Source organism: Strix uralensis, chromosome 1 (assembly GCF_047716275.1).
Source record: "Strix uralensis isolate ZFMK-TIS-50842 chromosome 1, bStrUra1, whole genome shotgun sequence".
Taxonomy (NCBI): Eukaryota; Metazoa; Chordata; class Aves; order Strigiformes; family Strigidae; genus Strix; species Strix uralensis.
In genome coordinates this window covers 12,948,467-12,976,274 of record NC_133972.1, presented here as the reverse complement: position 1 = coordinate 12,976,274, position 27,808 = coordinate 12,948,467, and the positions used below count along the sequence as shown (strand labels likewise).

The 27,808-nt window shown below is 41.5% G+C and overlaps 1 protein-coding gene across 1 annotated transcript in view; it reads left to right on the top strand.

Annotated features, from left to right (window-relative positions):
• The window catches only part of GLI3 (GLI family zinc finger 3), a 208,713-nt gene that overhangs the window by 162,973 nt on the left and 17,932 nt on the right, over nt 1-27,808 (top strand). Inside the window, exons 8-10 of the mRNA XM_074889064.1 lie at nt 5,240-5,456; nt 6,915-7,031; nt 8,288-8,428. Coding sequence (XP_074745165.1) covers nt 5,240-5,456; nt 6,915-7,031; nt 8,288-8,428 — 475 coding nt within the window. The remainder of the gene's footprint in view (nt 1-5,239; nt 5,457-6,914; nt 7,032-8,287; nt 8,429-27,808) is intronic.

Here is a 27,808-nt window from a genome sequence, read left to right as displayed (position 1 = left end):
ATGCTTTTTTAATCTTTTAAGTTGTTCACCTGTGGCTTTCATTGAATGCCCTCTAGTTTACACACTTGAAAAGCTCTTTTCCTAAAACCTTGCAAAGCAGAACCAGAAAGGGAAAAGCACTGGGTTACTTTTGCAAGACTTATATGCGTCAGGTCTTGCAGAACTGCATGTGTGTTGTGATACATGGAAGGTATCTTCACATGTATCGCATTCTTCTTTTTGTGAAGAAAACTATTGTGATATAACAAAACTGTCCTCACAATATTCACAAAATTGGGATCTCCTCAGCGTTTTTTGTGTCAGCCTGTCTCCTTAGGCACACCTATGCAATGTATAGGAAAGAAGGAATATTTCCTGACTTGAATTCACAGCTGTTTTGCGGTAAATTCCGCAGCTGTGACCAGAAACTGGATGACCTTGTTAGTAGGACAGCCACAAAGTAGCCACAAAGTTTGGTTTTGATTATAACGTCTGTTTTTCTTCTTCTTGAAGTCTGTTCCTTAAAATTTGATGTGCTCATGTAATTGCAATGTAGTTCACTGCCCTGCTTTACCTCCGGTGAAGGGAGTTTGAGACTTTGCAGAGGAGGAGAAGAGAAAGAGAGAGAGAGAGACAGACTGACAGACAGACACAGAAGCCCACAGTATGGAAAAATAAATGATATCACTGATGGGCTTTTCTGTCAGTGTATATGAGTTATTGAATGCTTAAGCAGGAGTATTACACGTTTTTTCTAACCCCTATCTCCCATAAAACTCAACAACTGAAAAGATAACCTGCATGTAGTTTATTAGTGGTCTTGCATGCATTCATCTTTTTCTTCTTTTCCTTTTCTACTTCGTTTAAAAAGAAAAAGTCTGTAACAGAAATACAAATCAGATTCCCTCCAGTGGTGTAGATTTTCATTTCTCGGTAGGTAGATGGAAGAAAAAGATTCATAGTTCACTCGCACTTCCATGAATCCAGGCTTTTCTTGGAAGTGACTGGTGTTTTGGAAAATGTGGATGATTGGAACAGGCATCTTGCATTCATCTGGCATCACCTTGCCTGAAATGCAGCCTCTTTAAGGTATCTTAAAAGAAGCATGAAGCAAATTGAGGCCTCAAACCACTCATAGCTTTTGAAAAAACTGGTTGTTGGTTTTAGTAGTTCTGGACTCTCAAAACGATTACTTCTAGGTCTTGTTTACCACTCTGGGCATGGATTTTAGATGGTTACAGAGTGACACTTGGTGCCATCTTGGGCTGGATTGGCTGGGCAAGGCCAAGTGGTGCTGCTGCACACCCTTCCTGTTGATGCTGGCCTCCTGGCTAGAAAGCAATGTGAGCTTGGTGTGGCCAGCAAGAGGGCATACGGCTGCCAGACAAGGCAGATGGATCCCATGGGGTCTGAGGGGACTCTGGGCTATGGGGGTCCTTCACGCATCCTGTATTCAAGAGTTACTGAACAAAGTGCATTAAAAACTTTGGGAAGGAGGGCAGGAATCCAGGTCTCCCCTTCCCAAGAACTGTTTGCTTTTATTTCTTTTTCTTCTTTTTGGCCCACAACATCAATTTCATTGTCGAGCAGCCTGAATGGTTTCTGAAAGACAGAGAAAGACCTGCCACCTTCTGTTCTCTTCAGATCCTTCTGATCTTTTCAGATCAGAAAAATCATCCAGGCTGCCCTGTGACAGCATCTTGCATGCAGGTGATTTTAAACGCAGCCAGGTCATCTTGCCTTATGAAGAGCTCTTCAGAAACAGCTGGAGAGATTTATTTGAAGATAGCTATCTGAGCTATTTAAGAAATCACCGTGATGGCTGAACTGTTGTCACCATTTCTGAGTACTCCCCTTAGCTGTGCTGGTTATTCCTCTGCTCCCTCATGGTCACCTTTTCGTTCCAGTCTGAGATGCTTGAAGTTTGGAGGTAGAGGGAATGAGGTGAAAGTTGCCAGGCTCCATAGGAAAATCCTAGCACCTCAGACTCAACTCTTGCTGCTGAGCATGGGGCAGAAGAAAGATACTAAAGGATTCCTCCTTTCCTTAGCACATCTGTCCAGTGGTGTCTTAATGCATCTGCTGCTGGTGTCATCGTTTTCCAGTAGGAGCCACTAGCTAAGATCGTGTTGTCTACTCTTCTGTACCCTACAAGTTTGCTTGCTTGCAAGTTGGACAAAAGTTGGCAATGCCTGGCTTAGCATCCTCCTCCTGGAGGCCCATATGGTGTTAGAGCAGATGTAGATAAAGAGGACATCTCTGTGAGGTAAAATCTGTCGTTTTGATGGAAGCCATTTTTATTTATATAGGGAGGGGAATAGCAAATATACTTAAGTAACATTTAAACACTTGCACTGTACTAGTGTAAGGTGTGTCACTGCAGGCCAGTGAAACTAGCTTCTCTATTTGTTAAAGCAGAGCTGCTTTTGTCCTTTACTTAGAAAGGTATTTTGCCATTGGGGGGGCGTCATCACTTTTTGTGTTGCTCTGCGTGGGGTAGAGAAAGCAAAGGAGGGATGCTTGGTCAAAAATACCCTATGACACTGCAGTCTCTTCCCATCTTTGGAGGGACTGAGTGGAGAATATTGCCAAACTCCAGTAAATGTAAGTGAGCTGTGTTAAGTGCAAGCTGTATGTATACATCTTGGGGCTCCTACGGTCTGTTTTCTACCCGGGGCCAAAGGTTTCACTCCCAAGTTTCTGAGTGTCTAGTCAGTGGCACCTTAACAGCCTCCTACTGAGGTAAAAGTATATTCAGATCACAGCAGTTCCTCCTGCCCCTCCTGAAGTGTTTGGGGGGGATCTCCTGTGCTTTCTCTTCGGGTAGGTTAAAAAATTAATGTTAGATGCAGGTGCTCAATGTAACTGTGGTCACAGAGCAGTGATGGGCCAGGTCTACATCTCCGAGCTGAGGTCTTAAGTCGGTCATGTCTTGCGGCTGAATTGTAGGTTTGTCTTTTTACAGTATAGGATCTGAAGAATATTACCAAAGTTTTGAGCCTGGACTTGCAAAGCTAGGTATTGTTGTGCATGCTTAAACACCTAGAAAGGAAAAATCCCAACCTGTATTTCCAAGGGTGCTATGTGCTTGGAGCTCCCAATGAAATCAGTCCACTAATTTTTTTTCTTTTTAAACTGATTCAGCTGAAGGGTGAAGATGTCCCAGACGTTAACCACTCGCAGACAAATAAAATACTTCATCCAAATTGTTTTTATGTTGCGTTTGTTGATCATGGTGAATTTGATAGCATCTTCAGGATGGTGCCGTCTAGTGTTTGAAGGGTATGAGGTGAACTGCCACTGTATATATGGAAGCAAAAAATGCCAGGATATAGCAAGGAGGCATTGTTTCAGCCTCATGTATGACATTGTAATTGTATGTTTTTTAATGAACAGACCAGAGTAGTTACACTTAGTGATGTTTGTTCACTAAAATGGAAAAGGGGTGTTAAATCATTGTGCTCTTTGATGAATGGCTTGTACACTGAAGAATAAATTGAACAAACTGGCATAGAGCTCAGTGAACATGAAATCAGCTATTAGAAGAAAGCTTGTGAACAAATTCTGAGCCTGATATGCATCTTTTGATTAATGTCCTATCAATCATCCATAGTGGCTACCTTAGCTAAGTCGTGCTGTAATCATTCATGGTTGCTTACAGGAACACTAGCAGGGACTATAGAGCTGCAATAACTGAATATTATTACTGATTTCTCCCTAACTCTTGCTGTGAACAATTACTGTTTTCACTACATTTCTGCCTCCCTTTATTAAAAAGAATACAATGCAAAATGAAAAGAGAGTTCCTCAAAGACCAGTAAAATTCTCCCAGGGTATTCTTAATGATATTCTGTCCTAAATGGGCAAACTATTGTAATGCAGAGTTCTCACCAGGAATAATAGTAATGTAATCACATTGAAGCTGTCTCTTTATGGATTGTAGTCAAACAGACAAACTGTATAGTCAGATTAATGAACACAGAATTTCTGTAGAATTACTACTTAAAATGGTTGAAATGATTTTAGCTCTTTTTGTATCACAGTATTTTCAGTTAATGCACTTAACAGCAACAGCAATTAAGACTCCAGACTGTAAATTTGGATTAAATCCACCCTTTTGACATTAGAAAAAGCCTTGATTCTTAAAAGGTATTATGCTTACACCCTTCTCTTTTAAGACCTAATGTTTTAAGTTTGCATGGCTCTTTTGAACTGTGGTTGTTCGGTGTTTTTTTTAAGAAAAAAAAAAATCAATGAATACGTGCTTTTTTTTTTTCCTTTTATGATTGTAAGTTATTGGCAAATGTTTACAGGAGAATCTCATATTCCTGTGTGTGAAGATTTAGTTCCACACCATTTATTTCTCGAGTGTGACACAAAGAATGCTTTGGCTCTACCCACAAAATAGGTCCTTAGATGGCAGTATAATTTCCTCCAAAGTCACTGTAGTCTGGGAAATACGGTGAAGTAATGAAGTGATGACAGGTATTAACATGCATAATGGGCTTTAATAGACATTTAATGTTGTTTAACTGGAAGAAGGAGAAGTGCTTTCCCATTGGAATATTTCTACATTGAAACTCATTGATCACCAATTTCAGAGGGGAAAGGTTAATCCATCAGTTTCTGTAACCAAACGGCACTGATGGAAATTCTTTAGGTGACATTCTGGATGAACTGAGCTTTCCATCTTTGCAAACAAATGAGTGATATGACAAGCATGGTGTTCAGAACACATTTAACCAATTGATTTTCTCTCCTCTTGTAATAAGATCTCGAGACATATGAAAGAGTGTAGCATGAGCCAAGATTAAAGGAACTGCTTCATACACGCGAACATAGGGGAACTGCATTATCAATAAAAGTACTATAAAGCATGTAGGCACCCATTCTTTTTCTTTATATAAAGTTTGTTATTGCAATAAATAGCTGTTATTGAACTGCTTGCCTTTTATTTCAGTTTTTCTGAATTTTATTTCAGCTGGCTTTCTGTGGTTTCCTGGTAAATGTTAGGAAAAAATGTTATGTTTTGTTATGGTTTCATTTTTGCACTCACTAGTAAATCCAGGCCAACTCTGGATTTAAAACCAGAATTTATCATCCTCTGGGGCACGAAGGAAGATATGAGAGAAAGGGACCTGACTTCAATTAATGTAAATATATCAAATATATTTTAAAGGCTTAATCTGTACAATTCCGTACTGTAATGATCCTCATCTTTTTCCTCTCTCTTCCCTCTTATTTTTCCTCCCAAATTCAGCCCTGCTCTGAGTTTCACGTACCCTCCTACACCGGTATCTCTCCAGCAAATGCATCAGCAAATTATAAGTCGTCAGCAAACCCTAGGTTCAGCCTTTGGACACAGCCCTCCACTCATCCATCCTGCTCCAACTTTTCCTACCCAGAGACCTATCCCCGGCATCCCCAGTGTCCTGAACCCTGTCCAGGTCAGCTCTGGACCTTCTGAGTCCACACAGGTGAGAGATGACAAAAGAAACCTTTGCACCCCGTTAATTTAAAAATTAAATAAATGACATTGTCTCGATGACAATTAATCACCACTGTCACTGAGACCCTTCGATAACAGTTTTCTTGCAGCTATAGCATTTGCAGTCCCTTTATTATAAATCACAGGAGTGTATGCGCAGTTCTGATTGGTAGCATGCTTTTTAGTCCTCATAAATATTTCAGCGTGCTGCAGCAGCTTCTTATTCCAAACTGTCTCTGCTGGATCTTACAGAGGAACTTAATAGAGGTGGTAAGTAAGAAAAGGGGGAAAAACACATCAAAACTCTAACAATTTAAAGATTAGCGGCTTCACCTCCAAATCAGGCTGACTAATATACACAGGGTCCTATTCTGCCCTCCTGACACAGGTGTGAATAACTCAAAGTGAGTAACAATCTGTGAGCAGCAGAGGAACTCAAAGATAGTGCACAGGTTTGAAAATTTTTTTCTGATTTGTGCAAAATTGGACTTACTGAATTTGAATTAATCATGTCAATAAACCAAGGTGTATTCTCAAAACCTGGGGATGTGCAGCAGTGAATCAGGCCCATAATGTAGAGTTTATCACAGTTTGTGGTTTGCCTGTTATTAACTAGTGCTGTTTGTTTCCAGATGACCTGGGATAGGTTATTTATCAGTCTGGGAGCTGTTTATCTCCTGGCTAGCTTTTACAAATGTAGAAGCAGAACATGCTGCTGTAAGAAGCATATTGATTTTTTGTGGGGTCCATGCAAGTTCAGATATCTCTAAAAGATCTCTGGATTCCTACAAGATCCATTTGCAGGTGTAGATAATGGTGTTCAGTCTAGCACAGAAAGAGAAAAACAAGATTCTGGCCTGTTTATGTTAGCAGTAGTTTTGCTGTTGACTTGGGAGAATCCAGGACTTCATCTAGGATTTTTCAACTGAGTCTCACACTAGTGTTGTTCAGTTTTTCTTTCTATCCACTGTTATAATGGGAAACGCAGTAAAAGAGCCAAGATCTTGTGTGTAGATGTTAAGTGCAAAACCTTTCCTCCAAGTGTGAAAAAATAAATCTTTCTCTTGTGTTTATTTGAATGAGCATACAGTGATTTTGCTTTTCAAAATTGCCTTTCTGAAGTCATCATTATGTGGAAAATTGAGTTCTTCCTACTCCTCCCTGGCCTGACAAAAACAACATTGGTTTGTAGCAAAGAATTACATCAGATGCCCTCCTTCCTGTTCCCTCCCTGCTCCATTACAAGGTTGAGTGATGCAGCTCTTCCACAAGTTAATGCTATGTAATTGAAACACAATATAATTGCATATCCAATATAATTAACAGTGTAGCTTCTCCAAATAAAGTTGCTGAGCAGATGCTGCATATTTTTGTTTGGAGCTACATATTTATCACAGTCTAATTTTGTCTTCTTTTGGGGGAAAAAAAAAAAAAAATGTGCCTGCAGCAGAATAAACCCACAAGCGAATCTGCAGTGAGCAGCACTGGAGATCCCATGCACAACAAGCGCTCCAAGATAAAGCCCGACGAGGACCTCCCCAGCCCGGGAGCAGGAAGCGTGCAGGTATGGTGGTCAGGTCACAGCCACAAGCCTTTCGCCTCGCTGCCGGAGGGAAAACGCACCTTGCCTGTAGCACGTGCTTTCAGGCTTCCTGCACGCCTACGGCCCTTCACGGTAGCAAGGGTTAAATGTGAGCAGTGAGGGGCTGCTGGGGTGCAGGGTCTGTTGCAGAATGAGGGCAGAGAGGAAGGAGGCTGACAGAGATCAGTGTGCTCAACCCTCTGTTGGCCATGGGAAAGTGAACAAGGGACATTCAGGTCTTTATTGAGGACGTGTTTTCTGTTCAGCAAAAACACTTAACGCCAGCTTGACTTTTGCCAGGTCTTGGCACTGTACTGCATTGAGGCCTCTCAGTGTCAGACTCCAGTCCTGTTTGCTATACTTTCTATACCAGATAATGCCACTGGTTTTACTAGAGCGACTCCTGATTTACAGTGACTCGGGGGAGATGAGAATCGGAGCCTTGATCTTGTGAGTGGATCCATGAAAACAAAGCAGAGGTCTATCTAAATCCTTCAGCAGGTTTGAAATGGAAAAAATAGGCACGAGTGCATAATCTGAACCAAATGTTTATGCTAACATCTGACTCTCACCCTCAGCAAATAACAAGCTGGGGAGAATGAGGCACCTTGAGGAGCTGAAGGTGGAAAGTCACAAACCAAAATTAAATACTCGCTTCCCCCACTCACCCCTTTCATGCACACGTTATAGGCAAGAACAGACTAAAAAGTCACCTGAATGTTACCAGCCTGCTCTTGGAAAGGTTTCAATGTACAAAACTATCACTGGATTAACAATGAAAACACACTTCGGGTTACTGGTGATCCAGTTTGGGTCTAACCCCAGTACTAAAGTTAAATTGCAATTAATTCAACTACGTTGAATAGTGCCTTTTTCACTAGTGGTGCCCCTGAATAATAAGGGGCAAGTGTACAAATGACAAGCTGCTTAAATATAGGGATAGGGAAGCCAAGCCTTTATGATTTGCTTTTAATTGAAATGTAAAGAGATTATTTTTTTTTTTTTAAATTCTCTGCAGTGAGTACTTATGGGGAGGAAAACTTTATTTTACACGTATAGTCTGCGAATGGCTTCTGGCTTACCAGGCCTGTTTTGGGCTTTTGTATTTTGTAGAACAGAGTAAAATAATACCCCCACGCCCCCATCATCTTTCTTTAAATGCTGAAGTAATTCACTTTTCTTCCTCCTCAGTTTCGGAATTTCCTTTCTCCTCACGCCTGTTTTTTCCCTCTCTCCAGGAACAGCCAGAAGGAATGACCCTGGTAAAAGAGGAAGGGGACAAAGATGAAAGCAAACAGGAGCCTGAAGTGGTCTATGAGACAAACTGCCACTGGGAAGGCTGTTCCCGGGAGTTTGACACGCAGGAACAGCTAGTGCATGTAAGTTAATGGTATTCAGGAACTGGGTTTTAAAACTACGTGACCTTTTTCATGGGGGTCGGGTTCTCTGACCCTGTGCTGAGTCAAGTTTCTTAGCTAACAGCGCTGCAAACTGGAGAGGGGTTTATGAGTTTCTGAGAATAAAGAAAACTCGGAGCCACAGTGCTTGACCTGTTCAGTCAGCTAAAGCTTAGTGTAAAATTCAATAAAGTCTTCAATAGAGATTGTAATGGCTCTGATCCTGTAAGCCAGCAAACGCTATTTTGAGTTAGAGACTTTGATAGTTATTGAGTAATAGTAAGCTGGACATGAATTATTATTAACCTTTAGCAAAGTTTGATTTTTTTTTCTCCCCAAAGGGACTGTAACAGTAGAAGAGGGTGAGTGGAATTCATCCCCTCCCCTAAGGGGGGTTTTGGTATCAATTTGCTGTTGTGTGTAAACTGAGGGGGGTTATTTGGCTAAATAGATGGAGACTGAGTTATTTCAGTCTTTTTAGCAAAAGCAAACTGTCTGGTCTTTTTTCATGCTACACCAAATATTAGTCGTATCTGTCTTGTTTTTCGTCGTGTCTGCCACCTCTCCAAAATAATTTTTGCTGTTTTGTAGTATTGTAAGCTAGAAATGAACAATCAAAATCTAGAATATAACCTGACAAGTACAGTCCCCCCCACACCTTCTTAGCTAGCAGCACCTCTCTTAATTAGCAGCATCATAAAGCATATCAAATACTCTGGAAAAAAAAGAAATTCCTAGTACAAAGTAGAGAGGAACATCTTCAGCAAATGATCAGTGCATCAGAATCATATTTACTGTAGAAAACTGTTTAATGCTTTCCTGGAGATCATGCAAAATCTATTGCAAAATGTGGCCAGTACTACTGAAATAGCCTGTTGAAAAGTGTACTTTTCCACCCAAAATAAATAAAAAACCCCCTCTATATATCTCCAAACACTATGCAAAACGGTAAACTGATGCCACAAAGCTGACTTTAGTAAAGCGATGCCAGCTTTCACTTGCTGGAGTGTGAGAGCCTCTTGGTGTTGCAGTTATTCATCAAGATGTATTTTCAGTTTCTTGTCATTATTATTAGGTAGTAGCAGTAATGGTAGCAACAATAATAATAAATGAAAGACTATAAAAAACTAAAATAATGGCAGAAATGTGACACTTTTAAAGAACTCTTTGGACACATTTTGCTCAAATAATTTCCTCACATTTTAATAGGCCAAAATGAAATGTGAGGAGAGACTCTTTTGGCATCACAATATCTTTTTGGGAAGAAAAGCCATACGAATGGCTACTGCAAAGGGTTGGACATATTTAAAAGATAAAGCGTTGGTCTTGCAATTGATTCCGTGCAAACAGACCAATTGACATCATCTGGGGCTCTGCACAGGCACAGTCTTTTCTATCTGCTAATAATTGTAAGGCTGAAGCTTTATGACGCCTGGCAAACCTTTCTCAATATTCAGAAATGATCCCAGTGATGATGATAAATGATTTACACCAAAATATATGAAATAAAAGAGAAATTCAGAATAAAGGTGCCCTTGGTAATGAAAAAAAGGAAGATGATTTTTTGATGTTTCAGATGTAAAATTTAATTGAATTTCTCTGTGCCTGTTAGTTAATAGCTAATGTTTTGTAGTTTAAGGTAAATTAAATTGACAGTGTGATAATTTGGTTGTTTTGGGTTTTTTTAAATGCATTTGTTGTTGCTGGTGTGATTTTTATAGTAGATCTGACTGTATTACAAGGGTCAACAACAAGACTCCTCTGAAAAAAGTGTGTTTCTTATGTTTCTGCACAATGGCAACATCTGAAATGGGTTTCTCTAGACATAAAAAAGGGATATAAAAAATGTTTCTGTGATACAAGGAGTTCTTTTTGGCAGGGCTCAGAATTCAGATATGTTATGATGGCATTTACGATTACGAGGTCCAAGTCCTGACTCGATACCCCGAAGACAATAAATTCATCATTGCAACCATCACATTCAAGTAGCACAAATCACACTGTAAGAGTCAGCGTGACTCAGTGATGGGGCCCTGGTTTGTGATTTCTTTTGCTGCTCTGACAGAGCCCTGCTGTGGGGACTTGAGCGAGTTATTTCTGTCCAGATTTGCAAAGAGCTTTAGACATCTGTTTGAAAGTCTGGCCCTTCACCCGGGTCTATCTCTCCCACATTTTGTCTGCCCTTGATTGCCATAGCCCTCTAATGTACACCTGCAACAACCAGGGAAATGAAGTCTGAGTCTCGGTAGGGCTTTGTGGGAGGGCAGTCCTGGTTTTGCTTAGGTGTGTGACTCCAGCAGAAAGCATTCAGTCCCTTTGCAGCAGTTTGGTCCTTGAAAATCTCCCCACTGATGTGGCTCATATGTGCCTCCTACCCAAATACTGGTGGGTAAATCCAAGTAGATACCGATTGCTATAAGTGTGCTTACCTCAGTCTTTTTGCACTGGGTGAGTTCCTGACTTGGTGTGTGCACCTGAACTAGGCACACACATATGTGTCTCAATGGCATAAGTACATCCTTTACTCAGTAATATTTACACTGCAGTAGTAGCTGGAGGCTTTGTCAAGCCCAGAGTCCTGTGGTGCTAGGCGCTGCACAAATGCAATAGAAAGAATGGGGCTGATACGGGCATGAGGCCTTCACCCTGCAGCTCCGGGGCCATGTACATCGGGCTGTTCAGTGCTGTCTGGAGGTACCTGAGCTTGTGTACAGGTAGGATCACACTATTAACCTTCAAATCTTGCAGCAGAGCTCTGCCACGTTGCCTCTCCTGGTTGCACACGCTGCAGCTCAGTGGGTGATTCCCAACCCGCTGTCAGAGTCAGCAGAGCTTTGGTTGCTCCAGCCAAGCTTGAAGGTGGTTTTGAAGTAAGACGGTGGACTGCCATCTGGGACATCAAAAGTATAGGTAACCATCCTGTTTTGTTGACTCTGCTGTGGGGTAGTAATCATCCAGGCAGGGGCAACTGGCATAGATAAAGGCTTAAATTGCCCTAGCAAGACTCATCTAGATAACATCTGCTGTCTTCCCTTATTCCCTGACACTCAGAAAGGATGATTAGCACGAGCAGAGGGCCGCAGTCACATGTTCAGAAGTTGGGTGGGTGTGATATAGCACTACACATGTGATACTACATCATATTGTGTACACACACCTACTTGCCCATACTGTGGGTAGTCAAGTGAACTGTACAGTGAAGCTAAGAGTGAGCTATGCAGACCTTCACAAAGGATTGCAAGAAACCCCTTCCCTGTCACCCACTTCATTGGCTACGTGGTATGTAGCGTATATTCAGAAGAAAGGAAAATGCATTTGTATATTTGACTTGGGAATTCTTTCACCCGTACAAGTCTCTAAATCAGTTCCCTGGGCTTTGGAAGTTCAGCTGGGAAGAATAAATTTGTAAAATGCTCAGTTTCAGAAAAAAGACCTTAAAAGCATTCTTGTACATCCCGATAAGGCTAAATTTTCAGGATCTACACAGGCTAGCAGTAAGTCTTTTAATGAATGTGGGGTTTTTTGTCAAGGGAATAAAGCTACTGTTTGTAGCCATATGTAATAGTAAGATATCAGACCCAAAACATCCAATGGCACAGAACAGGCTGTTACCCAAGCCTTGCATCCCAAAGCAATTTAGAGGAACTGCAGTGTTTAGGGAAAAGGTGGAAGTATGTTTCTAGCTGTTTGCTTTGTTTCCTAAAGGATTAGGTACCTCAGTGTGAATTCTAGTTGTAACAGGTTGAGCAGAGCTAGGAGAGCTTTTCCACAATATACAACACACAGTTCACATTATAGATCTCATTACTCCCACCATGTATAGCGTGTATACACAAGCACATATGCATGTGTTTCGAAAGAGGTAAATACAAATTTGTTTATATTCTGGTCTTTCTGTCACGTGGGGATAGCCTTATTGTCTTTTTGGGAATGATGGAACCTGATTTACTTTGAAATCAACCGTAGGTGAATCATATTCTAGCAATATCTGCATTACAAAATGATGTGTGATATAGCATGTATGAGATGGTAAATACAAACATAATCTGTGTCTGAATATGTGGTATAGTTTTGGAGCAGAAATTGCAGTCTTGGGCACAATGCTCAGCATTTGATGGCAGTTTTCTGCATTATTTTCTGTAGCAAAGTCCTGCTGTTATTAGTGTAAAATGTGGGCGCTAGTGAAAGTGTGCTTAGGCCCCAAGAGACAATGTTTTCTGACTGAATTTATGAACAGAACCTGGGCTGCTATGAATAAATAACTGAAAAGCTACATAAAAGAATCGTTATTGACCCACCCAGAAGGGTTTGACACTGAAATGATTTTGGTGCGGGAGCTCTTATTTTCAAGCGATATGTGCCACTCAGAATTCAGCGTGGTTAAATTTTCATGATACATACACCAAAAGGCAAGGTGTTAAACCATTCAGACGCTCTGCCTTATTTATAGCACCTATCCATCCCTTTTTCCCCCCTCTCTTACAGTTAATAGAAAGATTCATGATTCTTCATGGTTGTCTATCTAGCGTCTGACAGTACCGACTGCCCTGCTAAAGCAAGTCACTATCTATAATTGATATCCTTCTATGGAATAGGGTACCGGCTGCAATTGAAGGGTTTTGCTGAAAGCTCTTAAATCCTGACAAGTTCTGCCCTTGTTCTGGTTCAGTCGCTGAGCTGCACTGCTGGGATCCCAGGGTTGTTTGAAGTTGGTGCAGAAGGGGTGCGCGTGTTGCACATTAGCAAATCACAAAGTTGGAGAGCCGCCGCGGCGTTCACCTGCCTGGTAGCCTTATTTACAGTGCGTTGCACTCTTGAAAAGACTGCTTACATTACTGCTTGAACATGTGTATGATAGGTTTCTTTCTTTCCCTTCTTCTTAAAAAAAAAAAAAAAAAAAATCTTATTTATTTTAAAGCCTCAGTTTGCTGCTGGGGTCTTTATCATTCAGCTGTTTAATTAATTTCTCTGCCCAGCGAGATATTATAATTGGGCTTAGCTGAGCTGAAGTTTGTTTTAAATATGTGATAAATGCACTTGAGCGCCCAGAAGCTAATAAGATATTGTATATTTTTATAAATCTGCTTTTTGTTGCGGTTTGTCTTTTTTTTTCCCCCAGAAATCAGTTTAAGAATAAAATATTGCAAAAGGGTTAGACACTAAAGATAAAAGTTTGTTTAAGAAAATTATCCTTCAAGGAAATGACTGAAGTTATTGTTAAATATTAATACAATGGCAATCAGAAAAACGCAGTGCTGCCTATTTCTCATCCCCCTTGCTGTGTAGCCTTGATGATAATTATTTTTTATTCAAAAACATGCTTGAAGAACCACAGAGCTATTTTTTGTTAGTGTTTTCTCCTTAATTGTACAGCAATAAAATTCTCTCATTGTTGTTACATTTGATTAGATGAGATCAAAAAGCCCTAAACTGACAGTAATGGCTTACACTCATGATTTCATTTGCTGAGGTCTTCCTGCCTATCTGCAAAGCCCCGATGACTGGAGCACTCCCCTGGCAATCCCCGGGGCAGCTGCTGTAATGCTCCACCAGGCTCCCTTATCGCACCGGGGGAAAGTTTCTTGTGTTTCTCAGATGCCCACGTGTTCCCAAGGTAATCACAGTGCACTGAGGATACCCAGAAGAACTATTTATGTGAAGTTCCCTGACTTGGGTTTCTTAATGTTTTTGCCCGTGGCTCCTACAGAAGAGGGTGGGTTCAGCTCTGACCAACAGAAGTTGGCCAGTGATCCATGGAGACCTACGTAAAACCTGGGCTGTGCCCACAGCCTGCCTTGGCTCAGGGTTTGCAGCATCTCTCGTGATATGAGTTGCCTTAATCAACGAGGTGCACCTCAGAACACTTAAGAGCATGTCTGATCGGGAGGTGAAGAGCACAGCACTCTCTGAAGGACTAGACCTCTTTGGAGTGGGTCAGTTTGGATGCCCAGAAGTAGGGACACTCCAAGTCAATAGCCTTGAAAGTCTCACTCTGTGCTGCCTTTGGCCTGTGGCTTCTTCCTCAGCAAGTCTCCTGTAGGAGAGTGGTAGGTAAGGACTTCACGTCTCTTCTCTAAAAAAAGATCCAGCTGCAATAGGAGAATAAACCAGATTAGAGCAGTTTCCCTAACTAATAGCTGCAGTGGCAGAGCTGTAAATGATCCCGAGAGTCACACAGAAACTGCCCTGTGAGCAAACAGCCTCGAGCTGCCAAAGACTGGGTGCTGGGTGCTGGTAGCCATCTACACCTGAAAGGAGGCAATTACACACAGCTGCCCCAAAAGGCAGATTACCCTTTGTGTGTTACCTATTTCTTTTCTCTGCATGCTGGAGGTGTGCTTGCAAACTGGTGGTGAAAGTAGGTGAAGTCCCAGCTACGTGAAGCAAGTCGCTTCACAATCCCAAAGGGGTGTAATTACACATCCCAGTTTGCATACATCTCCAGATATATGCAGGGATTTATTTAATTTTTAATTCTTCTTTGCAGAGGCAGTTTTCAGTACATTTTCATTATAGTTTTATTTTTGCTCTAGCGCAGTAACACGGAGAGGCTTCAGCCCATTCGCAAGCTCATTGTGCGTGGCAGTGACAGCTACTGCCCTGAAAGGTTCAGAAATGTTTCCTTTAAATTGAAAAGAGTAAGGAATAGATAAGAACATGAAATCCATTATAGTAATCATTTTTTTCCTGACAAAAGGAGAATGTTTTACGTACAACAGCAAAGGGGATTTTGTTGGTGGTTTTATTCCGTTTCATCTTACTTTATTTTTTACTCACTGGGGTCTGGACCCTAATCCATATTTGGAGAAGCAATGCTGTGGACAAAAGAAATTATTCTTTAAGTGAGACAAGCCCAGGGCTTGGGCTGAAGTTTGGGAAAACATGGAGAAGGCAAGGAGCTGTTTCAAAGGCAAGCAAGTGCTGTTGAAAGGTTTTTTTCCAGTTTGTGCATCCCCTCAGTATATTTGATCTTTGTAGCTGAGAGGGAACAAGGAGAGGAGAGAGAGGGAGGAGAGATTATAGCAAATAATCATGAGAAACATCTGTCCAGAGGTTTTTAGATTTTGAAATCTCTTCCTCACTGCCTGTTTAAAGGCTGAGTTATAATTGAGACACCACCTTACTGTGCTGGATTATAGGCTGCTGAACCCAGAGTTTTGAACTGTGCCGGAATGGCAGCATCGTTTGCAGGACAGCAATTCATTACACGGCATAGGAAAGCTGGTAAGCAGATCTGTGCCCCTAAATGCGTGTTCATTCTCTCTTGGTTTCAGTATGGGTACCTAATACAGACTTCTTTAAATGAAGCAAGTGTTTAACCCCTCATCAAAGGTAACTGTGTAAATGCTGTGGGGTTTTAAGGTTAAGTAACCGCAGACAGACCTCACTGCTGTTCTGTAGCCTCAGTAGCCCTCGGGGCCTGGCACAGCCCCTGTTTGCCTTCCCAGCACATCCTTGCTCTGCACCAGCCACCGTGATGCCCTCTGCCTTCCAGCAGTGTTAAAAGTCAGCACTGCTGTCTTGTGAAAAGATCTTATTCACTCTGGGCTTGACCCAAAGGCCAGCTGTGCTTTGGCTCAGGTCCTCTTAAGCACTCCACTACACAAGCGGATCGGCAGTTCCCCTACCTAGAGTCTGGCTTTTGATGAATCACAGAGGAGAAGAGAAAAAAAAAAAAAATAAAGTGGGGATTTCTTTTTTTGATAGAGAAAGGTTTACAAAAAAATAAATCCACCCTAATCTGTGAAGTATTAAGAGGGGATTTAGAGAGAGAAATGTAATCATTTTTTTTATTTTAATTCCTCTGTAATTAGCATTTCTTTCACAGCATTAGGAAAACTTGTTGTTAGTCTGCTGCTGCTACCACTACTGTTCATATGAGCTGCCAAAGTCAATGTCTTTGAATTGGTGTCCCTGAGAGAGGTTGCTAAACTATGATATGTCATTTAAATAGCACTTCTTTTTCTCTGTTGCGGGTGGGGATGAACAGTGCTCCTCCCGTGCTCCAAGAAGTTACCCTAGCCATTTAGATTAAAATCTTAGCAAGTGAGCACTTGAGTGGAAAGGGCAGTGTGTTGCAGAAAGCAAGGTTTGGCCTCTGTCCGTGTTTTTAATCACAAAGCATTGTTTTAGGTGGGTTTGGGATATATGTACTTATTTAAAGTGTTTATTTTGCCTGAGAGTTCAGCTAGTAAACTCTTCCAGGTTAGTGGTGTTTCATAGAGGACTTCCAGTTTCGGATGAAAAGCTGCCAGCCAAGTCCCAGGGGAGCCCACACTGACTGAGTGACAAACTCGAGGGCAAGAGTAAAACTGCAAACTGAGTTGGGTCTTTGGCTCCTGACTCTTGTTGGCATATCACGGAGAAGAGAGAAAAGGGAAGTCCCAGCCTGCTTTTTTTGCTGCCTCTGAGCTGCAAGGCAGGTTGGGCTTGTGCACTGACTCCAGGTACCTTTCAGTCCCGACCACGTGGCCAGGACACGGCATATTCTCCTGGACAGAGCTGTGGTTTCTGTGAAGCTTTTGCCTGCCTTGCTACTGCTGACTAAGTGATTTGCTGTTATGTAGCCTGTGTTGTTACAGTGAACCAGTGGAAGATCTACCTCGGACCTTCCGGAGTCCCCTGTTCAGTGTGATGTGTCTCTGCACTGCTTTTGTCATCTCCTGATGGAGAGGATTCCATCCATAGTACAGCCCATCTTCGTATCTTTGTCACAAGTACCACGTTCACCCTCATAGCTGCCCATATTCTACCCAGAAGCTTTGCCTGTAGAAACCCAGTGACTGGAAGAATAGAAATCTATGAGTGCTGTCCAGCTATTGCATGTGGAACTGCTTTTTCTCAGACAGAACTGGCAGATCAGTGTGCACGAACGGAGGCAAGGACAGGCAAGCTAAATACAGGCATGAGTGCAGCTTCTGCATTTGATTCTGAGAGGGCTGGGCTGCATGGATTCATTTTTGCAGTCTCTTTTGTTTGTGTAAGCTTTTCATAGAAATAAAAAAAAAAAAAAAGCAGATGAGCCTTTTATCGTGGTGAAACAAATTTAGTGTTTTCCGGTGCTTAAACTTTTGTGTGAGCGTGACTTTTCTTCTTCACCTAATCTATAAAATGAATGGGTGGTGGTTTTGTCAGGAGTGGGTCCTCTGGTGGCTTGCACTGTAGGTATGAGGTCTGCATATACCATTCTTACGTGTATCGCAGGGCTGAGATGCTGCAGTTCTCCATGAGATAAAGTAGTCAAGCTGAAAATGAAACAAAGCTCTAACTGTATCCCTCCTTGTGTTTAGTAGAGATAAACTACAGTGGAGTCTCAGTGCTGCTCCGTTTGGCTTCTGGCAGCAGCTTTAATTGGTAAAATGCAGATTTTTTTTTTGATCAAGAGAGGATTATTCTTGTTATCAGTCTGGAGCATCTTATTTCAAGATGAAAAGGCTTCGCTGAATTACAGATGCCAACATTTTTACAAAGCACTTTGGCGATTGACATCTCAAAGAGAAAGTATGATTTATTAGCCTATAATGGCTAACACTGAGCACTGGGCTAGGTCCCACTGATTTGTGAAATTGCTTAATATGAATTGCCTTTTTGTGTAATTCAAGCCCCAGGTTTTTCAAATAAACTTAGAATATAAAGTGTATGAGACATTACATACCTGGAAAGGGAGAAGGGTAATGGGGTTGTGTAGCTAAAAAGAAAAGAAAGGTAAAGGAAGGAGGGGAGAAAGAAAGAGAGAGATATGGAAAGAAAGAGAAGGAGAAAAAAGAAAGAGAGACAGGAAAGAAAGAAAGAAAAAGACAGACCTACTTCTAAATCCATCCTGGTGGTGCTTTTTTACAGTAGTTTGGTTGATATGTTGGCAGGGTAAAGATTAATAACAAGCCTTGTCGCTATCAGTACCTGCTTGTCGATTCTCTGTAACAGGGCTGTCTGTTCAGCATGGAAATTATTGATTAAATAAAAATTGCTATTAGATTGTGATGTGATCCATAATCACAAACAATGGTGGACATTCCTCTTTCAGATCCCAAGCCATGCATCAAGTTTTTCCTTGCAGTAATTTATATTGTGCTGACACTCGTACCCATTAGGCTTTTATCCTCTCCTACATGTGTCAAGAAAGCACTAAAAGAAAGAACAGCAGCAACACAGCAGCAGGTAGGCACTCACTAAATTTTCGGAGAGAAGCACAACACAGCAAAGTCCATCCTTTGCTTCTAGTTAGCACAGTGATTTCTGCCAGATAAAGGCAACACCCCTTGAATTCAGGGATCTTTTTCAGAGTGTTTTCAGTGAGGGCAAGAGCTTGCTCCACAAGTATTCGTACCTCAGATGTTCACTGTCCTTTTTTCCTTCTGTTATTCCCTTGGCACTGGTTTTATTTATGATCCTTGTTTAAGGTATGCCCATGGGTAGGCCCTCCATGTCAGGACAATGTGGAAAGAGGGTGCACCCAGGGAGACCCTGGGTTTTGTGAGGTTTTTTCTAGCATTCTGGAGTGTGAAGAGCAAGTGGCTTTCCTGTATTTATTTATCCTAATTTTTGAGGAATCCAGGATTGGAGCACTTCACTTAAGACTGCATCACTTTAGGCTGAGTTAATTAAAAAGATAGTATCTCACTCATCACAGCACATGTGAGCACGGTACCAACTTTCTTCCTCCTGTGACAGCCTTTGTCTAAAACTAAAGGAAACTTAGTCAAGATGTTTTTGAGAGTTTGGCTGCTTATAGAAATTATGCCCTCACAGTTTCTCTGTCCTTTCGTCTCAGACGACCTTAAACAATATATATATGTCAAAACTGATCAAGCCCACCTGGGCTGGCTGCTAGGGAGAGGCATCCATGTAGCTCTGGACTGTGCATTGTAGATTGTTTTGCCAGTTACCAGCACTAGGCAGGATTACTGCACAAGAGTTTTGTACCTCAGTACAAGAGCTGAGAATATATAGAGGCTTGATATGCTATGGGTATGGAGAAATTTTTTTTTTTTTGGTTAGTGTAATTCTTCTTAAAGTTAGTAAAATAAAGGCTTTATCCTTTAAACTTATCAGTGCTAATTATCGTACGATGTATATTTCTGTATCTCACTAGGATAGTTTTTGCATATCTTTCGTGTGCCTAAACTATTTCTAATATTACCAGAGACAACCCTGCTTGCAGTATTTGACTATTCACCACATTACACTCATCTTAAAGAGCGTTTAACAGTGAGCTTAGCTTACTTCATTATGCAGAGCAAATAAGTTTTCAGGCTTGGCTGTTGTCATTTATATCAAGAGACCACTTCATTTTGCAAAGCCGGAGCATGTGCCTTGCACACCTCCCTCCAGTGCAGCCACTTTCTCTGCGTGGATCAGAGCCAAGGGATTACCAGCCAGGAAATTAATTGCCAAGGGGATTCCGACATTTACGGTTAGTAAAAGAAGCCTGAACAAAGAAGTGTGGTTTATATCACATTCTGGAGGCGCCAGGCTCCAGCTCTGATAGTTTCTGGGTGAGGGAGAGTTACAGAGATACAGGACTGCCCTTTGGTTTACTCCTGTAAGACTGGGGTTGACTACCAGTACAACTCTGTCCCCTTCAGATGGTGCAACAATGGTATATAGGAGAAGAGATGAATCTTTGAGATAAACCAGACGATTTAGGATTGATTTTTAGTTACCAGAAGCACCTGTAAGTTCACTGCAAGTCAATTAAAGTTAGTGCATGGAATGCAAGGCAGAAAAGAATTGGGCTTGGCTCTTTTCTAAGTGTGTTAGGCGATACCCCATGTTCTACTAAGAGATCCTGCACAGTTTTCATTCCAACAGCTCAAACATATGTCTGTAGTCTAGCTACAGCGCAAGACTGCCTGGGGTATGTATGAGAGAATAGAAAATGTTATCCCATGGCTAGAGAGGGATGAAAGAAGGTATTTCTGCTGCCACTCCCTGGAGCATCAAGGGTGACTAACATCTAACATGTGACAGAGACCTTTGCTAACCCTGACTTTGCTAGGATGTGACAGGAAACTCCAAGCCTAGCATGGATGTGAATGGTAAATTCTAAATGGATGTCCAGTGGAAGAAAGCTGCAAGAGATCTCAGAAGAGCAATAAACTGTTGCACGTGCTGAAGCTTGTTCGAAATGTTTCTTAGAGATCTTAAGAAGAAAGCGCCCCAAATATTTTCTCCAGTTCAGTTGTGATGTCGTGGCTTTAACACACTGCTGTTGCTGTTACCCACCGTTGCTGGATTAATTCTACCAGGATCTCCTCTGTGACGAAACAAACATTAAAACGTACGTCACCTAGTAAAGATTTTGGTAATGCTTATCACGACCAACATTTTTCTTTGTAGTTTCTGTGAGAAGAGTTGTGTGTTTTTAAGTCACTACATTCCCAGTTTTCTTAGGGCTTTTTGTGCGTTTCATTGCAAAAAGTGGATCAAGTATTATCTCCAATCGAAACTGCATCTTTTGTAGATTATGTATAAGGAGACACTAAGTGCATTTATTGAAAAAAATCCTGCTATTCGACAGTCTCTTTCTGCAGATGAAGCATTGGTGTTTTTATCATACAGGCAATTTGAATGTGTCCATGTGGTAAGCATAGGACTCTCTTTAAAAAAATTAAAAGGATTTACTGATTGATTTACACAGGAAGATCCTGCTGAGGGATATCTTTTCTTTCATTTTAAGTGGATCGGTGTTAACTGTTCTGTAATCATTAACAGAGTACTAAAAGCAGAAGAAAGTGCATGGTTTTACAAAATCTGGTCCAAGGTTGAACTAAATGAAGTGCATGTTGTTCAGCAAGTCCCGTCTACATGCGTAGTGTTAGTGGCCATATGCTTAATACACCCTGAAGAGCAGATCCTGTTTAATTGTCTGACATTTACCTTGCTATTTCACCCCATTAGGAGCATAGGATTTTCAGTAAAAGAAGGCCATAGTTTAACTTTTTGGTAAGAGATCAAGTATTTTGCTAATCCTTCTGCATAGATAGATGACCCATTGTACCAGTCCGGGAGCTTGGAAGACTTCAAAATCTTGTTAAAATGGATAGCTTTTCCTTATTCTATCTTGCTATAGCCTTTCATAGATTTATAAGTTGGCTCATGGGATTAAGCGGTTTGTCTCTGCTAATATAAAATGATATAAAGCTGTTGTAATATATGGTTACATTTTAACTTAAAGAGCCTGTTGGTACTAACCTGCTTGCAGTGTATTTCCAAACCCGTGCACTGAAAAGCAGTGTAAATTTTAATAGATTTTCATCATTAGAGCCATACAATTTTTATAAAACTGCTCTGGCTCTATATATTCATTTGGTGCACCACAGTTGTTGGGATATTTTGCTGGGTACTTTTTTTACTTCAATTTTTTTCTGCTCTAGGCATCTTTACTGTTGAGCATTTATTTCTTGGCTCCACCAGTCTGGTCTGTGCTCTGGAATGTAAAGATTAGAAATTTCTTCCCATTTTATTTTCTTGTGAACATGCCCTATTTTAAACGAAAATATTATTACTTTGAGCGTGGTTTGAACCCACAGCTCAATAACTAACTAGAAGAGCTGCTAAAGCCCTGCTCCTGCAGAGACCTTGGTGCGTTTAGACCCAATCGAATTTAATGGGCTCCAGGCTGCCCTAAGAGCCTGTGCAAGCAGAGCAGCTCATAGAACCAAGGTCTGCGCATCTCGGCTAGGAGCCGATCGGAATTTATGAAAGCTAAACAATATGGGGGGAGAACAGTTAATTTCAGGTTAATACGTACAGCGGGTCTGATTTCCATTGAAGTCAGATGAGTTATGGTGGCAGGAAGGAGGCCTCTAGATTTTTGTTTTCTGCAGCAATGTGGGAAAACATCCAAAGTATTTAGTTCTTCTGCTTCATGTGTGCTGGTGTGCTTCTTACAAAATCAGGATGGTATTTTCATTCTTCATGCTGTTTGCAAATAAGATGAAATACCTTATTGTAATGCCTCTTTATGATGACTTCCTTCTCAAGTGTTCTGGCAGGAGTCCTCTGTGGTCTTTTTTTGCTAGTGAGAAAAATCCAGAAATAGAATATATGCTTTTAAATGTGTTACGCTAACATCTGTAGCAGTGCTAAGTGCTAGGCTGTTCAGATTTTGGTGGGGTTTTTTTAAGGTAAGGACTGTTTTTCACGTATGTTTTTGTTAAAGATTGCACACAGCTGTATGTGAGTTCAGATTTGTAAAGAAGGAAGTCAGCCATTGCTCGTGTTCGGTACTGCCTGTGAGAGAGTTTTAATGGGTTTTAACTTGATTTTCCTGGAAATTCTGTAGCTGTTGCATGTAAAATCAATTTTAATCCCTAAATGCAAAGATCACGAAGCAGCAAATTTTGAAGTTGAGCCTCAGGTGGTTTTCTCTCCTTCCATATTCAGTCACTCCTAGAAGATATCAGACAGTGCATTTTCTAGGCAACATTCACTGGTAATCTCAGACCTAGTGAAGGGCAGATGTTTGGTTTCAGGCCAGCCTTTACCCTCTTCCCATCCAACTGTAGGAAGAACTCTGCCCTTGTTTGTGCACTTCTGCTTTGGCTAGGTTGAGAGAGGAATGTGTAACAGATTTGCGGAGAATGTGGAGCTCTTTGCAATGAAGGTCTCCTCCTCTCTTGTGAGTTTATGGCAGGAACAGGCATTGCACCTCCTTGCAGTCGTGAGGTAGAGCTGTTTCCTGAAGGCAGGAATCCTTCCTGCATCTGAAGCTGTAACACTCCTGCCCCTAGCCAGCTCTCAGAAAGCCTGTGAGGAGAGCTCGTGTGCATGTGTGATGGAGAAAGAAGGAAGGAAAGCAGAGAACAGACCATCAGTGACCATCAGTGGTCATCAGTGCAGGGCTAGGGTATAGGATTTGGGAGAAGACCACCTTCAGTCTCTATTGTGTCGTAAAGACCAAGTTCCATCACTTAGTCAGCAGTGGGTCTTAAACCCTTCAGCAAGCATCCTTTGTTCAGTTTCTTCTTCCAGCCCTGGCCTTTTGAGACAAGTTTGAATTCCTCATCACTGGTGCACACTTCACCTGGCTTCTTTCTCACTCTGCTTTTCTCCTTGCTAATCTGTCTTGGGTCTCTTGGTTTATGCTACAGGCATCAAATTACCCTAAATTTTTCTTGCACGACCTTCACACAGGAGACAGGTAAAATGTGGGTATGATTTGGGGAGCTAAATGTGAAGAGCATAAAACCCCACAAACTAAAAGTGAGCCAAACATGGATATGTAAGATTATTTTTCTTAAAGTCTTGGAGTCTTGGTGAAGATGAAAGTTGTATAGGGGTTCTACCTGTCAGGTTGCCTCTTCCAAAAGGGATTACCCTCCAGCAGAAGGCTTTCTTGCTGTCAGCGTAGCAGTTACATGCTCAGTGCAGCATCCGAACATGCACAGTTTGCACCAAGAAAGATGCTGGAGCGAGTGGAAGTTGGAGAAGAGTTTACCAGCATCCACACAGTGGTGTGGAGTGTGCAATACAACCCACAGGAGTTGTGCACAGGCGTGCGCTGCGGTGGAGGCAGCCGGGAGGGCAGCCAGAGCCGGGAAGTAATGCAGACGGCAGACAGGTAGGAGAAGGTGGTTGGGAGAAACGCCAGGAGCAGTCAGCTGGCAGTTGGCCCCTTGTACTCTTTCAGGAGCAGGGGGGGGGGGGCACTTCTTCCCTATGGGCTCCTTCATTCCAGTGCCTGAAGATCTTAGTCATCCTCATGGGAACGCTGTTGCACCTTTCCCTGCTTCAGCAGTTCTCAGGAGAGCAGGGCGTACCCCTGGAGGGCAGGGACACAACCAAAATGTCCCCCTTTGAGAACCTGCGCATCCGGTTCATGGTTTCCACTTTCCTTCACAGGGATTCTCTGCTGCAGCTTCCTCACACAAATGCAATTAGCCCTGTCCTTGGGCAGGTCACAGATTCAGGTGGTTGAAGACAGAGGTGTTTTTTTTTTCTTTTTTTTGTAACATCACAAAATATGGCAGCTGTGATACATTGCTTGAACTAAGGCAAACGCAATACAGAGCATCAGTGCTGGAGGAGCTGGCAAAGCCCAGTTATCACAGCATCACACATTAAAAAATTATTTCCATACATTTGGGAAGAAAAAAGAGTAAAGGAAGCTGGAATTCCTGTAACATACCAGCTTCATCTATTAACCTCCCAGCTAGTAATATAAGAATGCAACCTTCAAGAAAGAGATGGCACTTGATTGTAGTCAGAGTTATGGAAGAGAACATCAGAGAAGAAACAAAGCTGAGAGTCATCAAAGCATCGTTCCTACCACTGTAAAAGTGGAATGATTAATGTCCACAGCGTTTATGTTGATGTTCTGGCTGAATCTCATTTATTAAATTTTCAGGTTTAGGAAATAAAGATGCAATTTCTGCCTGTTGCTTTATAGCTGTATGCTCTCACACAGGAAATCAAGGGAGAGCTGTAAAACATTGCCCTTGATAGAGCTGCATTTTGCTGCTAACAGACTTAACTGTACTGTATACGTGAATATATGTATATTAAATGAAACAAGAACAAGATGTGATCTTATTGGGAAAGAATCCCCGCAATATCCCATAAGTTCCATTCCCTCCACAGAATATCCCAAAGCCTACCAAAAAGCTGTCCAAAACCTGGAAATGTAGATACAGGCTGAGGGAGTCAGTTCCCAGCCTGATGAGCAAGCTGTGTTTGCCCTGTTGGTATTATATCACATCCATACTGTATAACTACTATATCAGAGATTAAAAGAAGGTCATGCTGTATTATGAACTGCTGTCTTTATTTTTAGGATTAGATAACTTTCCTCTTTTTTTCCCCCCACTGATTCTCTTTATGTCCTAAGGGCAGATCCTTTCTCTTGGGTCAGGAATGTAATAAGGCAGGTTTTCCTCTCTCCAGGATATTGTGTCTGTCTCACTGTGTTTAAATTGCCACAGAAAGCTCTTCTGAGCAAAATACAGTATTTTCTTTGTACAAGAGCCAACGATTGACGTATCCTTGGGGACTTCTCTGTCTTTAGCATTTAAACATACAAGTTGGATATGTTTAACCTATTGATAGGCAACAAAGACAACTACAGAATTTATTCCAAGAGAACAAAAGGAGAAGCAGAAAGAAAACATCTTTTTTTTAACTTGGGGATTGAGAACTTTTATTGCTGTTATTAGTGCAGAGAGATGAAAAAATTAATCGGACCTATATTTTTAACTGAAACAGGGAGGGGAGAGGAAAACTGTCCTGATGGGTTGTGTCCTTTGAATTACTGTATTCTTGTTCATTAGTAATACAGTTTCACACTTAGAGAGCAAGACTTCTCTGAGCCCATACATAGAAAATGATTTGCTTCGTCATGGCTTGGTTAAACCGTGTTTGGGGCAAAAAGATGACTCCTGCTTAGGCTTACAGTAAACTCCACAAAATGCAAATGTTCATTAACTATTATTAGTTTGACTGCTCTCAGTCTTTGTGCATTCCTTCATTCCAAACCTGTATGCCCTATGGGACAAGAACAGTATCTTGCCGTGTGTTGCACTGACCCCAGATCTTTAATACATTTTAAAATGTGACTATAAACCTGGTCTTCTCCCAGTGACAGCTGTGCTGGTCCAAGGCAGCTGTTGACCCCAACTGTTTCTTGCAGCATCTCTGAGGTTCCCCTCAGCCTGTCCTTCACATGGGAATTCTCCCTCGAATCCTGGAGTCAAAATAACCAGATTAACCCAAGCCCTTTGGACCAAGGCAGGTGAATAAACAGTTTATGAGCTATTGAAGTAGTGAAATTGGAGGTACAGCAACAGGTAAGAAAAGGTGATGAGCTGTTATGGGGCAGAACCATGCAGTGTCTCAGCATGGCCAGAACGTGATGTGATCCCCGCCACCCGCCACTTTCCTCCTTTCTTACTGTTTCCATTCTCTCTTCCAGCCATTGGTTTCCATGCTGCCCTTCTGTGCCTGTCATCCCTGTCCATCTACTTCCAAGTTATAAATCATCATTATTTTTCAGTTGACTCGGGCTTCTAATTTTGATCCCTCCCTTTCTTCATTGACTGCTATTGCCAGTTCTCAAGGGACAGAGATGGGAATCCAGAATGGCACAGTAATAAATGAGCTTCAACTATGAATTCAGCTAGAGTGCTGACTGAGGTCTAATTTTTTTCTTATAATTAAGTATTAACAGTCCTGGACACAGAGTTCATATATTATGTTTGTAAAATAGCCTAAGTTATATTTCCTATTTTCTACATACTTCACTCCTTTTTGAAATAACCATCTTTTTGACTGAAACTCTTTATTTAGTGATTTGATTTTTCTTAATGAGTAGAACCTTTTTAGACACACTAAGTTATAAACATTTGCAGTACATGTTTTTTTTATGCTGTTAAAAAAGTCACACTTCTCTCTGTGTGGTGTGCCGCTAGTCCTCATTTAGGTTTACAATCATGACCAAATCTAGGGGGAGCGGGGGGATTCATTTGTTAATAGTGAAAAACTTTGAAAATTAAGTATTGAGATTGAATGACAAGATCAAACACTGCGAGGTGAGGAGTGCAGTGTGCAAACAGAGTATTTAGTGCATTCATTATGCCCAGAGGAAATTACCGTGCAGTGCTTTGAAGATCCAGCTGATTTCAACTGCAAGTATTCTGTTTCAGCAAAGGTGTCAAGACTGTCGAGGCGCTGACCTGCTTTGGGCCAGATCATCGGATTGTATAAATTGTCATGTTGCTAATCAGCGTTAGCAGAGATCTGTCACAACATTTCTTAAATCTTCCATAAAGTATGCAAGACAGCCGCAAGAACTCTAATAGAATAACAATAAATGCATCCAAAGAAAAGGAAGGAGGACTGGAGATCATTATCTGAGCTACTCCACAGGCTTGTGCCTATGCAGAAGTGCAGAGTTCTTCATGTATAGCTATAGCTTCAACTTGGCTTTAGGAACTGCAGCCAGCTTAAGCATTTATGCCACCATAAAGGTTTAAAGCAGCTTAAGTGCTTCTTCCGTCTCAGGAACTAAAAATGGCTTAAGTACTTATGCCACCCTAAGGACATGAGGTCAACAGCATACTCTTGACTTGTGCAGCAGGGAAGAGACATTAGTCTCCTCTGGTTGTTTAGCCTGGTTGTGCCTGCAAATGATCTTTAGTAGGGAAAGGACAGACAGGATCCATACCTATTTTTCAGCAGATAAGAGGAAATTAAAATGCATGCATTGTTCTAACAGAGAGTCACAGAGGTTAGCGAGACACTCGATTGCAGTGATTGGAACGTGTCCAAAAAGTCTGCTGGGGATTTCACTCCATGGAGATGCCGGTTTTTTTCCTCTTCACAATGGGATTTCTATTGTCACAGGATATTTCCTGCCTCACCAGG